Source organism: Chiroxiphia lanceolata, chromosome 2 (assembly GCF_009829145.1).
Source record: "Chiroxiphia lanceolata isolate bChiLan1 chromosome 2, bChiLan1.pri, whole genome shotgun sequence".
Taxonomy (NCBI): domain Eukaryota; kingdom Metazoa; phylum Chordata; class Aves; order Passeriformes; family Pipridae; genus Chiroxiphia; species Chiroxiphia lanceolata.
In genome coordinates this window covers 25,519,019-25,533,914 of record NC_045638.1, presented here as the reverse complement: position 1 = coordinate 25,533,914, position 14,896 = coordinate 25,519,019, and the positions used below count along the sequence as shown (strand labels likewise).

General features: G+C 40.4%; 1 protein-coding gene across 2 annotated transcripts in view; it reads left to right on the top strand.

Moving 5' to 3' along the window:
- Positions 1–486: 486 nt before the first annotated feature.
- The window catches only part of ANKRD10 (ankyrin repeat domain 10), a 37,754-nt gene continuing 23,344 nt past the window's right edge, over positions 487–14,896 (top strand). Inside the window, exons 1-2 of one of the 2 annotated variants that reach the window (XM_032680821.1) lie at positions 487–788; positions 6,592–6,744. In XM_032680821.1, the coding sequence (XP_032536712.1) occupies positions 588–788; positions 6,592–6,744 (354 nt within the window). In that variant the 5' untranslated portion in view covers positions 487–587. The remainder of the gene's footprint in view (positions 789–6,591; positions 6,745–14,896) is intronic. The other variant, XM_032680820.1, reaches the window with a different exon arrangement.

Genomic DNA, 14,896 nt, shown 5'->3' with positions numbered 1-14,896 from the left:
CACACAGGCGGGAGCGGCTCTGCCGCCTCGGGAACGGGAAAGCCGGGAGATGCCGGGCAGCGGGGAGAGAGGGGGGACAGGCAGAGAGGAGCGGGAGAAAGAGGGAGAGAAGGAGCGAGGGGGAAAGGGGGAAAGGGAGGGAAGGAGCCAGGGGCAGAGGGAGAAAGGAAAAAGGAGAGGGAAGGAGAGACGTGGGGTGAGGAGAAGGGAGAGAGGGAGGGGGGCCGAGAAGGGAAGAAGGGGGAACAGAGAGAGAGAGAGACGGAGAGAACGGAGAGATAAGGAGAGGGAGCGAGAGAAAACGAGAGGGATGGACGGAAGAGACGGAGACGGAACGAAGAGGCGACACGCACTCCCCGCCTCGCACCGCGCCCCCGTCCCCGCCTGGGCGCCCCGAGGCCGCCCGGCCCCGCCCGCGGGGAGGCGGAGCGTCGCGCGCGGCCCCGCCCCGCTCCCTTTGTGCCGGGGCCGCGCGCGCGAGCCGCAGTCGCCGCCGCTTCCCGCCCGGGCAGCGCGCGCCCGCCCGCCCGCTCCTTCTCCCCTGCCCCCCCTCCTTCCCATTCCTTCTCGCCGCTCTCCCGCTCACCATGTCTCTGGGAGCCGGCCCCGAGGCGGGCTTCTCCAGTGAGGAGCTGCTGACCCTGCGCTTTCCCCTCCACCGCGCCTGCCGCGATGGGGATCTGCCCGCCCTGTGCGCGCTGCTCCAGAGCTCGCCCCGCTCCGACCTGGCGGCCGAGGATTCCTTCTACGGCTGGACGCCCATCCACTGGGCCGCGCACTTCGGCAAGGTGGGGCCTGGCCGGGCTCGGCCGGCGGCGGGAGCGGGGGTGGGTATGGGAACGGGAAGGAGAAGGGGAAGGAGGAGGGCGCGATTCCCGCTCGCGCGCAACGCGGCGCCATCTTTGCCCCTTGCGGGCGCCGCCGCCCCCCCATTCCCTCACCGCCTCCTGCCGCTACTCGGGGAATCGGGCGGGACGGCAGCGGACAGCCGCGGCGCTTGGCTCCGTTCCTGCCTCCGCGGTCAGCGAGGCGGGGGTGGGCAGGTCATGGGGCTGGCGGCACCTGCCGTCTCCGCATCTTTCATCCCTTCCCCGCTGCCGGCGGCAGCCGCCCCCCTCCCTTCCTGGGTGACAGTGAGGGCCTCGCAGCCGGGCTTCCAGACGGTCCCCGGGTACCGGCACCGGGAGCCAATGGCGCGGAGCAGGGCAGGGGGCTCCTCCCACGCTGGTCCCCTCCGGATATCCCCGACGGGCGCCGGCCATCCGGGCGGGAGGCACCGCCGAGGCGCGACCCCTTCCACGCCCCCTCGGATAATCTCCCGTGCCATGTTTGACCCTCCACGGTTGACACCCCCCCCCCTTCCCGGCTCGCTTGTTGCTTTGTCTGCAGGGTCTGGTCGTGATCCTTGTCGTCTTCGGGCTCCGCACCTGGAGACTGCTTTGTTGTGGTGCCAGTGTTATGACGACCGGCTCGTTGGGAGTGTGGGGAGAAGGCGCTTGTGCTTGTGAGGCGCTCCTCTCTTGCCTTCAGGATGAAAAATAAATTGTAGTTTATACGTACGGAGTTTTCTGTGTTGGCATCCTCGCAATGCAGAAAAGGGTGAAACGTGGGAAGTAGGTCTGCTAACTTCACGTCTTAAAATGAATTAAATCTTAATTTCTTGATTTTTATATAGGCCTTTCCTGTTTCTGATGCAGTGAATGTCCCAGCCTATGCAAAATTCCAGAGCAGAGGGTTGGGGTTTGGTGCTTTTTTTCTCGTTTATTTGTCTAGATTTGGAATTCGAGGGGCTTTTGTTTTGTTCTCCCTCTCATTTCCAATATACTTCTATTTGTTTATTGGTTGTGTGCCAGAGGAAAAGATTGATATACTTAGGCAGTTGTCATGGTTTATAAAAGTACATTAAGACATGGTTTCTATATATTGCATGATCTTATCTGCAGTGCTTCTTAGAGAAACGTTTTAGAAGCATAGCTAAGTAGTCCTTCAGTCCTAAAATAAAGTGAAACAAAAACCCTTAAGCCGCAAAATCCAAAATGTAAACCAGCCTTTTATGTGTTCAAAAAGAAGCTAATAATCTACACTCTGAAAAAACTGGAGTGCCTTAAATTTTATTGGGAAGTACACTCATATAAAATGTGAAGATAGTAATCCGTGTTACGGTCTTCTGTTTCATAATTCATAAGAATTTCTTTTTGGTACTAGCTTGTGGCAGCCTTGCTTTTGCCTTGACAGTGTAGATGTTGTATTGTTTTTTTTTTTTCTTTAAGCGTCTTCAGCTCTCTGCCAACCATCTTAGGTTGTGTGAGTTTTTGTGTGCATTCCAGTTTCTGTTGAAGAGACACTTGCAGAAACAGCAAACAAAGGGAACAAGTCAGTCTGCAACCTGTCGTGCTTTTATTTGCAGTACTCAGTCTTAGGTATGGGCAAAATTTGATTGATAGTGTTGTTACTTATCGGGGGGAAAAATCTGACAAATGAATTAGACTTGGAAAGATGACCTAGGCTATAAATGGGTTTTATACAATTTTGCATATACGTACTTTCCTAAAAGCCTTCAGATCTAGGCAACTTCAATTTATGGAAGTTATCTGTATCTTTTATAGTCTTGTTAGGTAGTGTTCCTTTCCCAGAGTCAAAGATTGTACAAAACATTGAAAAAAGTTAAAGTAGTGTAATTGGGTCCCAAATCAGGCTTTGTGTTTCTGTGGCATAGTTAATAGACTGTTAATAGACTGTTGCTAGCAGTGACACAATAGCTGCTTTTAGTGGACAGTGAGGTGCATGTTTTATGTTCTTATTTATGATTTTTTTTCCAAATTCACTTTCATCAAAGCCAAATGTAGAGTTCTTCTGTTTATCAAAGTACCATAGATATCAAATATTAATTTGTGAAGTGTTCATTAATAGTTACTGAACAGGCATCTTCCTCTTCACTTTTTTGTTTTTCTAGATTTCATGGGATTTTTACTTGTTTGGGTTTTTTTTCTTTTTTCTGAAAGAAATTAAATGGTGACAGAACTTAATGTCTGTCTGTCTGATATAGGGCCATTTAGTAACATGGTCCACCAGACACGTATTGGTTCTAACTGCAGCTCTGTAGCATGATGAAATGACAAAACTGATATAGTTCTTTCTGGTAGAAATCCTTCTGGAACAACTCGTAAGCAGTGACATCTAAACCAGTCCATACATGTACACACATGTGTACATGAACAAACAGCAAGAGTCTGGGTTTGGTGAACTTTATGAGCACTGAGATGTTTCTATCCCTTTACCTGTTGTACAGGTTGAACGTGAAAGATGGCCCAAACTGTATCAAAAGACAATACAAAATAATTTTAGAGTTAAGCTGTGTACAACTACATTCTTGCACAAAGGTGTAGATGTGCTTCAGTAAGGAAGTAGCAGCAACAGTCAAGTTGCTCATAAATGAATATGCAAAAGAGGAAAGGTAGGGGGAACACTGATGTAACACTAGGACCAGTAAAAATGAAGTCTCTTAAGACTAAAAATGAAAACAATATTCTTGAATAACTTATTCTGAAACATACTTTTACAGCTTAACAAGTAATAAATAAAATACCAGCAAATTCAATTGGACATGATAGATATTGCAAGTAGTGTTTCTGGTTGTAATGTCTGGGCTTTTAATGACAACATGGGCCTCCTTTTAGAGTTGGTAGCAAGTCCAAATTTACTTGCTGTGGGGAGTACGTGTGGTGGAGTTTGCATTTTCAGGATGTTCCCTGACTGCAGAGAACTACTTGTCTCCTGAGATGTGAATTAATTCCCATTAGAGTTGCTGTATTCTAATTAGAGTTAATTATGTAGTGCCCTAAATTATCCTGGCATTCTCTAGGTTTCTGAGACGATGGGTCAGAATGTAGAATTGTTAACAGTCTAAAAAAACTACCAGAGAGGTAGAAAATGAAGGGCTTGCATAAAAATCAAAGTCACTGTTAATTCACTTTGTTTTGGACTAACCTTAATTTAATTTTTAATCAATTACATGTGAATTTTTATTTTCTCTGACCACATCTATTTGCTTGTGCTCTTCTGCTTTTTTTTTTTTTTTTTTTTTTACCATTTGACTATTTACATTATAGGAAGCACAATAGTGTTAAGTACATTTTATTGCTTTTGGAACAAAAGTAGTACAGATAAAAATGACCATCTTTTCCTTGGCCACTGTTGTGGCCTATGCAGGGACCTGTCTTTATTCTTGACCAAATCAATTTAACCTCTGCTTTAAGTTATACAGTGGAAAATATCTGCTATATTGAATTAGATTATTTAATGAAAGTGGACTTGTGTATCCTGATATCAAGCATAAATTATCAAGTGAGGTATTGTTTTTTGTCATGTTGACTTTTCCTGTCTGTGGATGTAATTACATTTATACCTCATTCTTCCATAATGTTGGAAGAAGCACGTTTTTGTGACAGCCACGTTACAGGAGACCCACACTTCAGCTTTTAGTGAGTTGAAATGTCTTCATTGTTAAAGCACTGTCAGAGAATGTAAAAAAAAAAAAAAAAAAAAAAAGGCAAGCAAACGCAACATTTAAAGATGAAGTTGTACAGATAATCATGACATGTAGCCATCTTATAGAACAGATTTAAACAGCACAAATAGCGCTAGTGAATGAGTTTCTGGTTTTCCCTTTTCAGTTGATGGGCTGTAATGCCTGTCTAATTATGGAATTGTTTCAGACCGGTGCCTGTGCAGGAAATATTATTCTTTCCTGAATTTGTAATGCTTGTCTAAAGTGTTTTCAAATTAACTCCATTCAAAGTCTATTTTTTTAAAAACTGGCTGAAATTTATTTTTGTTTGCAATTGCAGTAGATGCTCTTGGTGTAGCGGGAGGTTTTTTCCCGTCACATGACAATAACTAGTGTTACAATTTAATTAATAATTACTAAGGGTTAACAGCAATATTAGGGGTACTAACATGTGAACATCAAGGAAAGTCTAAGATTGGCAAACACAAAATGTATTTGAGTAGTCTAGCGTTAGAATTATATGTTTGCTTACACCAGTTCTTTGATGTAATTTTTTTTCCAGAAAAAGTGCTTGTTTTCTTTTGGAAAGGTACTTTGTCTTTGGTAATATTGAGGTTTATTCATTAATACGACAGTATTCCAGTTACTCTCACCCTTACTTCATGCACTTAGGGAGTTAATGGTACATCTATGTCCAGCCTTAACTTCATTACAGTCCAAAAAAAGTACTTTTGTATATCCTGAAGGATAGGGTTCATACGTGTTTGTTTGGACTGTGTAAGGGAAGAAAACAATTGAAGTTCACAATGTATTTGCAAAACTAATATAAAATGATTAATTACAGTGGTTGGTAGTTACCTCATATATGTAATTCAGCAAGGTCAGGAATTCACAGGTTAAAAGAGGGAGAAAGAAAGGCTGACATACAGAAAGAATGTTGTAATCCCGCTGTTGATGTTTCTGTCTGAATCAAGCTGCAAGCCCACATTGGGGTGCTTTTTAATTGTTCGTTTATGGACAGACTACTCCACAGCTGTGATATGGCTGATGTTTCCTTTAACTGTGAGAGACAGAGAGACCCATAGATTTTTGGGTTATATGAACCAATGCCTTGAGCCAACGTGGGATTATTATGTGTGTGTGCAGTGGTGTTTGTTTTCTAACCCCGGTTAATGGATGCCTAGACTAAACTGTTTATTTCAGCATAGTGCATTCCTTTTCCTTTCAATAAGAAGACAATGTTACTGTGTGACAGGAAAGGAGCGTTGTTTTGACTGCTTTTGCAAGTTGAGGTCATTGTGGCTGTGGTTTGCCTAGTTTCTACAAATGAGATGTTATGAACATTTAAAAATAGTATCTGGTTATCTGATGCTTCTGGTCAGTGTGTTGGGAAAATAAAAGTCAGAATATAATGGAACAAAACACTGCAATTTTTTAAAACAAAGAATTATTTTTTTTTTTGTATTGCCACAAACATGCAACCTGTTTTTTTTTTTTAACGGCTCCTCATCTGTAATAACAGGAAATGGTGAGAGAAATGTATTCCTTTTATAGATTTAGCATACTAGATATTATTAAGAATTAGTTTTCATTACTAATCTTCTGTCACTCCAGGAAAACATTAAAGAAATGAAAAATCTTGTGTTTTTCTGACTTACCTTTCTCTAAACTCTTCTGAGAGTACATCTGTGTATCTCCTGACAGCGCTCTTGTTTTGGCAAATGTTACCTAATGATGTCTGGTTAGTATCATTATTTTTTTTTTCCTCCTTAAGAAAAGTGAGCCAAATGGCTCTTGTAGTTAGATCTGAAGTATTTATGTCCTCTTTTCCCTTTTCCTGAAAAGAAATGTGGAATTCAGTTTTGTAGGTGAGAAGTATTTTTGAGATATAGTCTATAGCCAAAGGCGGGAGGAGTCAAGGAGGAGGGGGATATCCTAAATCTCATATTCTCTCTTGTTTTGCATCCATGTAGTCTTACTAGGAAGTTTAGCTTTTCTTGGATTTATGTATTTAATTAGCACATGCTAATTGTCATAGCATATCTGTGTAACGTTTTTGGTTTTATTCCCTCATGTCTTTAAAGCTGGAGTGCCTAATGCAGTTAGTAAGAGCTGGAGCTTCTGTAAATGCCAGTACAACCCGTTTTGCTCAAACACCAGCCCACATTGCTGCTTTTGGAGGACATCCACAGTGCCTGAATTGGTTGATCCAAGTGGGGGCCAACATAAACAAACAGGTATGGATTCATGTGTACTTCACCTATGCATATAGTTTTGGAAGAAGTGTCTTGATCCCTTTCTATGACATATGTGATCCTTACATTAACATACAGATACTTTATTTTTAACATCAGCTGAAGTCAGATAACTTAATTATTAGCTATAGACCTTTTACATTAGAGATAGGACTAATAAATGTCCTTTAAGCTTCTAGGGGTTTGGAGGACATTTGTTTTAGGAATTGACATCTTGCTACTTCTTGAACAAAATGGTAATGCTGCTTTGGTATTGGCAGCATTAGCAAATATTCTGATATTGTAGTACTGCTTTAGGGGCAAGAAGGAAGACTAGTGAGGAACATAATACGTACTAAATATGCTAAGAATTGGAAAATTCACCATTACCTACAGAACCATGAGACCCTTACGGTGCTTCATGATTTAGTCACACATCTAACTAGTAAGGTCTGCTGTGGTTTATTTTAAGGTGCACATGGTTTTATGGGGTTTTTTTTCTTTTTAGATTATTTCCAAAGCTTTTCTAGTAACTTCTTGAAAATAGATCAGAAGCATGTACTTTACTAACAAAGAATGAATGGATGACTTAAATTTTTTTTTTACTATAATTTTTCATTACTTTTACTGGGAGTATGTAATTTATTTGGTAGCAGAGAGTGCATAAATATAGCAAAATACCTGTAAAGAACTGTTTTACTCTGGTGAAGTAACGGAATTGGATGCTTAAAATCTGTCATATTTTTTAAGAAAATGTATGAAGTTCTGAATGAATCTATTATGTATGCTGGGCATACATAACATATACCTTTTTAATGGCAATAAAAAGTATTTTTGATAATATTCTATGAGAGTAATTGATACTACAGCATATGCTGTTATTGAAAGCTGTGGTATAGCACAGCATCTGTAAAATGTCTGGCCTATTAAATGTTGTATCATACTTTTCTTAAAATATTTAATGGCCAGACTTTGTTTTATATGCAGTAGAGTTAAGCTAAGTCTGCTGAAGAACTTAAACACTTGCATTTCTAGAGTTTGGTTCTTTTTTTTTTTAAGCTATGCAAAAATAAGAAATGGGGAAGTTTGTGTTGAGTTTTCAGAAAAGAAGGCTGGTGCATTGAGAACAGCTGTGAGACACCAGGAGAATTGTAGAAACAATGAAGGTGACTGGATGCAGAGGCTATAGATCGCATCTTCTCCTTGATACCTGACAAAAGTAACTTATGCAATAAGTTATTGCTGCATAGTGGTAGAATCTTCAGAAGAGAAAATACAAGAACTATAAATGCATCTGGAGACCAGGTAAGAATGTAAAGAAACGGTGATTAGAGAGGAAACATGGCATGCACAGAATAAAGATGTACAAATAACTGCTAAATGAGAAGAGAAGAATGAATGAAAATGAATGAATGAGAAGAATGAAAGTTTCCAGCTATGAGGATAAAGAGAAGAACTGACCAGTGAGGTTGAAATGGAGTTGAAGAACAAGCTTGCTGTCCCGGAACATGATGGGGGGGAAAAAAAAGTCACATGTAGTGAGTGAGGTTGTAGCAAAGAAGAAAGTAGCAGCTAGCCTCCAGAAGAAGAGAAGAGAGTGGAGAGATCTCTCCATGGGCTGAGGGCAACATGCAGATGACTGTAAAAGAAAGCAGAAGGCAGTATAATATGCAGTTAATAGTGGGCAGGAAACTCATTCCAGCTTAAAGAAGTCACCAAGGCAAGCCAGTGACTCGGGAGTCTGTATTAGTGGTTTGTCAGCAGAAGATAATGGTCCTCCACAGCAGGAAGAGTACTTTAGTTCTTGAGTTCAGATAGTGATGATAGTATCTTATAGGCTTCTGAGGACAGACTTAGGTACTGACAGGCCAAGGGCACAACAGAGATGGGTACTGAGAGCTGACGTTGTGAGCACCTTGTGTGTTGTTAATGGTAGGCTCAAGTTGCACTAGAATGTAGTAGCTTTTTTTGCTCCCACAAAATACTAACTGAACATACAATAAGAGGCATTTCAGACTCAGTTCGATGATAAAGTAAGATACCTCTGGTTAATTTTAAATAGTAGTAGAAACAAGAATGTCTCTCAAGTTGTTTGTTAGGATGCAACTGGTCAGTCACACTGGTTTCACATGCATGAGCACTGAAAGCTAGGCAGTGTGCCTTCGTGATACCTAAAGCAGAAACTCATCCCACAGATAGTTGGATACATGGCTATGTAAAGCACAGTGCATGCTTTGCTCTCCCCAGTTCCTTCAGCTATTTATTAAATTGCAGTCAAATTCTACTACTCTTGTTTGATTTCAATTCCTTAAATGATCTTGGTTCCTTATTTAACTTGCAAGCACCTTCAGGTGATCATCTAGGGCTTCCACCCACACTTTTGAGCTGTTGGAACACTATTTCCTGATGTGTATTTTGTTTATTCCTTCCAGCTCGCTGACTGATGCTGTACTCCAAACAGACATAGTCACTGGCTAATGCTTGTGTGAGGACAAGTGTTCCATGGACACTGGATACAAAACACATGCTGAGAAAGATCTGGGAATACTTGATATTTAAACTAGTAAACTTTCCTTCCAAACTGACTCCTGGTCATTGGCTACAGACTAACCCATCACTTCTGGAAAAAGAAAAGGATAGCTTCTGAAAAGGAATCCACTCAAGTCTCTCAGTTTTAACGTAAACCTCCGGTACTCAGTAGAATTTGCATGCATGCTTTCTCATATCTGCCCTGAGGTATTGTATTGTAGCCCATGCTGCTTGCCCTAAAGTTTAGGAAAACTTAAAAATGTCTTATCTCCTTGCTCTTGACAGCTGCCCAGGACACTTCTGAGGCAGCAGCAGTGAAGGACAAATGCTGAAAAGTGCTTGTCCCAATTGTCCTTTGCTCCCCAGATAAGTTTTCTGAGTATATCCTGTGATACCTAGCCCTCTTACATAACTGTGTGTGCTGGCTAGAACCATCTCTATGATCAGCAGGCAATTCTTACCCCCCAGCTCACCATAAAAAATGCACAGGAGGAAAGCCAAAGTGCCAAGCAATGGCCTGACTGTTTTTACCCAGCAGTGAACCCAAAAGAATGTCCTGCTGTTTGGGTTTGGTTTTTTTTCAGTGGGCAGCGCCTGCTAATAATTCTTAGTAATGTGACTCAGGACCTGCACTTGGCTGCCTGCCTGCTCTAGTTCACTGTAATAGTGGAAAGCAATTATGTTGCTACTTTTCCTGAGGATTTTTTCTGTTTTATCCTTGTCACAACGCAGATTGATTCTGGGCTGTTGTACATATTAACACCAGATAATCATGAGTACTATTTGATTTAGAAGACTGTTAGCTTTCATTTAAATACTTTTTTCCCCTCTAGCCACAGCCTATTAAATATGTCTGTTGTATGTTGCTTGTGTTGATTGGCCAAAAAGTTTTGTGTGGCCTGTCCTAAAGAGAAGGGAAAAGAAATACTGCATCCTTACAGGTGATGCAACTTAATTTTCATGCAGTCAGTTATCATCACATGGCAGTGATGGCAGATTTAGGAGGGTTAGATTACCCATACTAGCAAGAACTGTAAACATGCTGATATCCTTGGTGGGGAGGAAAAAAAACCCACTCATTATTTTGGTTTGTTATAGTTTTGTATTTTAAACAACAATTTGGACTAAATCCAGGTAGGAACATCCCCTCAGTTCTCATTTTCACTCAAAATTCAGAAGGAGAAACAATCACAAATTCAAAGCATTTTTAGGAAAGAATGAGGAAAAGTACTCAGTGTTCTTTAGTTTCTGCTTCCTAGCTTCGGAAAGGGTGCTGAGTCTAAGACATCTGAATAGCTTCTGGAAATGTGATCATCTGATAGAACTTGAAATTCAGTCAGTTGAGTTAAGGAATTGGGTTAGTTTGTTTCTTATCAGGTAAAATAGTGCTTCTCTATCTTAGTGAGATATCATTGGAAGTGTTTTACAAGTGCTTGCAAAGTGTTGAGGTTTAACCTCAGTAGATACCTAAGCACCACACAGCCACCTCCTTGTTCCCCCCACTCAGTGAGTTGAGGGGAGAATCAGAAGGGAAATGTGAGAAAACTCATGGGTTGAGATAAAGGCAATTTAACAGGTAAAAAAAGGAAGAAAAGAAAAACAAATCCAAGAAAAATCAAGTGATGGTAAAAGCCTCACAACTACCAGAAAAGCTTAGTTGCTCACCAGTAGCTGACTGATGCCCAGCCAGTGCCCAAGCAATGACAGCCCTGGCAAACTTCTCCCCCCACCTGCCACAGCTTCTCTTGCTGAGCATGATGTCATATGGGACAGGATAATCCTCTGGTCAGTTTGGATCAGTGGTCCCAGCTGTGCCATGTCCCAGCCCACTCCTAGCTAAGACTTTGGATTTGTGCCCAAAGCCATGTTTTCAGTACACCAAAAAACCTTACTAGCTGCTCTGAAGAAAATTAACTCTGTACCAGCTAAAACAGTACAAATAGTTGAAAGTTTTCAGTGTAAATGTATATGGGAGCTTTTTATTTTAAAAACAAATATCTGCAGGTAAGTTGGTTTTGGATTTTGGGGGGAGGAGGGGGTTGGGTTGGGTGGGTTTTTTTGTTTGCTTTTTTAATAAATGGAAGGGGACTAAAGGTACCAGTGAGTGAAATTACCTGAATCATATCCAGGGACTTGGAACTTGGAGAATAAAATGGAAAATGTCCTCTGAATTCACCAGGAAGATCCTCAAGCCAACAGAAGTTTGGGTCCCAAAAAGACAGAAAGAGGGAAAGTGGAGTAAAAAATGGCTTTGGAATGAACTGAAAAAATACCCACATCTAAGAGAGACCTGGGAATAAGCAGCGAGTTTGAGAAAAGTACTTAATCAGTAGAGGAAATGTCTTTTGAGGTTAAGCAGCATAGTGAGGAATTGCAAACTGATTACTCAAGCTGAGATAGATTTACTGATTAAAGCAAAAAAAGCAGAAGACTCTTCAGCCACATAAATAAAAATACAATAAGGAAAGAAGCCAAATACTTCAGTAAAATGAAAGAAGTCAAAGGTAATCTAGACATGACCCCAAGGTAGAGAAGACTGCCCCTGTCTTTGTGAAAGGATAGCCATGCTTCTCCAGGGGAAAGGAAGAAGGTGTTCATCAGAGAGTTGCAAAAAATATGTGTCTTATGCCTCATGACTTTTTGTCATTTTTTTAGGAGTACTGTACACAAAATACTTAGTTTTCACAGAAACAAGTGTGTTATCTTGAATTCTAAATTAATGAAACTTAATTGACATTTCTGCTTATTTATTTATAGTGCAACTTCTAGATAGTGAGACAGGCGTTAGAAGAGAAGGGTAAATGGGACCCTGACAAGTTCTGCTCTTGTTATGAAAGACCAATACAAGTTATTGATGCTTCCCTTCCTGCAATATTACTACAAAAGGGATTATATCAGACTGAAGCACATATGGGAAGTGTGAACAATTTAAAGGATTATGAGGTATTGACGAGGATAATTAGGACTTTGTAGAGCCCCTCAAAATAACTTCTTTTGCTCTGCATAGCCAAAAAAATACAAAAATGTGCCAGCAAGCTAGACCCTGAACTGTTCTCAGAAGCTTCTTGGGAAAAACTATTACTTTGTTTTTTATTTGGGCACATGCATTCCAGTTGTTGAATCAAAACAGAATTGTTCTGATGCTCATACAGAGCACTTTAGTTTCCTTCTTGGATGTGTTGAAAAATAAGTAAATTTAAAAGCCATTTTTTAGTGGCCTATAATTTTTTCCTTTCAGTCTAGCTCATAATCCAGAGATAATTTCTTAGCAGAGCTAGAAGAGTAGTTCAGAAACTGTTTCAGTGCCCCTTAGGAGAATGTCAAAGGAAGATAATAGTAGTGATGGCTGAAATTTAGGTGCTGTAATTAAAAGGAATGCTATAAAAATCTAAATACATGTATTCTGTCATTTTCTAAGTATTTTCTCAAATCCTTAGCCTTAGACACACGTGCTTTTCTGGGCCAGTGATTGAAAGCAGTCCTTCTCAAGACATATATTCTCTTCTGTGATACTAATGTTCTTCCACTTGGCAATGGAATCTTTAGCTGCTACAAGCTTAGCTCATGCTAATGCAGTGGTGAAGAGTCCTTTTGCAAAGGTCTTTGCTTATCTTTTCTGTCTTTCTCTGCAGCAAGACTTCATAATTCAGTTCTCTAGGTCTTACTGTGGACAATATGCTAGTTTTATGGGGCTAGTAGAGATTTTTGTCATCTTTATCACATGCATGACTAGTTGAGCTGACTTTCCCTAAACTGAACCTCTTTTAACTGAGGATTGGTTTTGTAAATACTAATGCTGAGCAAATAACTTCTTTTCTACACTTTTACCTCTTTAACAAAAAGGGGGGGGAAGGGGCAGACTGGGGGGAGAAAACAATAACAGAATGATGAATGAAAGACAGTTTCCATGATTGGAAAATTTATTATACTAGGAAGAAAATTTTTCAAGATAAATTAGTGTCAAATGAATTTGCATGTATGATAGTTAATGTAATTGTATCCTCTGTTAAACTTCTCTGTCTTCCTGTTAGTTCAGGAAAACTTATAAATAGGAGAAATTACATAAACTTAATTGGAAAGCAGTCTTCTATCCATCAGCTATAGACAACCATTTTGGAAGGAGAGCTGTATGGCTCTTTTATAATCTCTAAGGAATTTTTAGCTCTTTTCTGTCTCCAGGCTTTGTCAACCTCAGCAATTTTCATTAGTTTATAAGAAAGTAAACTTTATTAGGTACCATTATTGTTCCCTGCTGGGTGTGCTAGGTAGTTCACTGTTTGGCTGAATATCTGTCTTAAGCACTGGTAAACTGGCTTCCTCAGTGAATTTGTAACTCATTATAAGAATATTTTACCATGAAATAAAATTGGCAAATTGGAAATTGAGAGTACATAACACATAATCCAAAATTCATTTTCAAGTTATATTAACATGGTCTAAAAGATGTGATTAAACTTCTCAAAAGCTTGGCAAAGAATTTAAAACTTTGGTACTTTCTATCTATTAAGGTGGTAGTATGATTGTATTTTGAATATAATAACATTTTAAATAGGGCTTAAGTATAACCAGTACTGTAGAGTTAGGCATGAACACTGTTGTGTGTAAAGACTGGTGAGTCAGTAAGGTGCTGTGTTAATTTAATATAGCTAGTGTTGATATTTTAATAAAAGAAACAGGGAAGCAGAACTGAGGCACATACAGTTAGAACATGTTTAATATTAGTCAAACAGACCAGTAAAGTCCAGAAGTTTGGAGAGAAAGAGGATGGGGAAGAAAACAAAAAAAATCTTTGCTATCCACTGGAAGTGTTAAGGATTGTGATGATTAAATCACGTTAACAAACCAATAACAACATTTACTTGCTACTTCAAGACAATATTTCATTACAGATTCTTCTCTGTTGTTCTTAATACTGGTGGTTAATTGCAAGTACTGCATTTCTTCTGCAGCCTGTAGAACACAATGCATGGAATTTACTTGCTGCTTGCTTGGATTTGTAAAATGGCTGTAGATTCTCCCTGTTGTGAAGACAGTTGGTAGGGAGCAGTTGCCTGAAAAGCCTCCCAGTATGTTTACACATAATGCAAAAAGACTAAATGATTGGATGTGCTGGTTAATACTAATGGAATGTAAATGCACAAAGAAAATCAGAAAAGACAAGTATGTAGGATGTGGGTCAATATTTATGTCTTGGGAGAGATCTGGCCTGTCCTATGAATGCTGGGCATACTTCTGTTAAGAGTTCTGCATACATACTCCTCTCCTCCTGAGTGCTGAGGGAGCAACACAGGACTGTGGACGTGTATCAACCAGATCTGAAAGCAGTACAGTCCCTCAAGCTCAGCCTTGCTACTTCTGAGTTCAGGATGGCTTGCTCAGTCCAACAGTATTGGGACACAAAAGTGCTAGGAGATAAAGGGGTTAGAATAACTTGTTGTGGTGCTATATGTTGGGGGGGGGTTAACAAGTTTTGCTGAATATGATTGCTGATTGCCTAGTTAGGCTTATCTTGTGAGTTAAATGCCCTTTGTGTTATTTCTTGCTAAATATCTAATGTACATGGCAGCCTACTGCAAACTTTAAAGTAATGATAAAGTACCTGATGTATTTGCTAGCTTATGTGTTG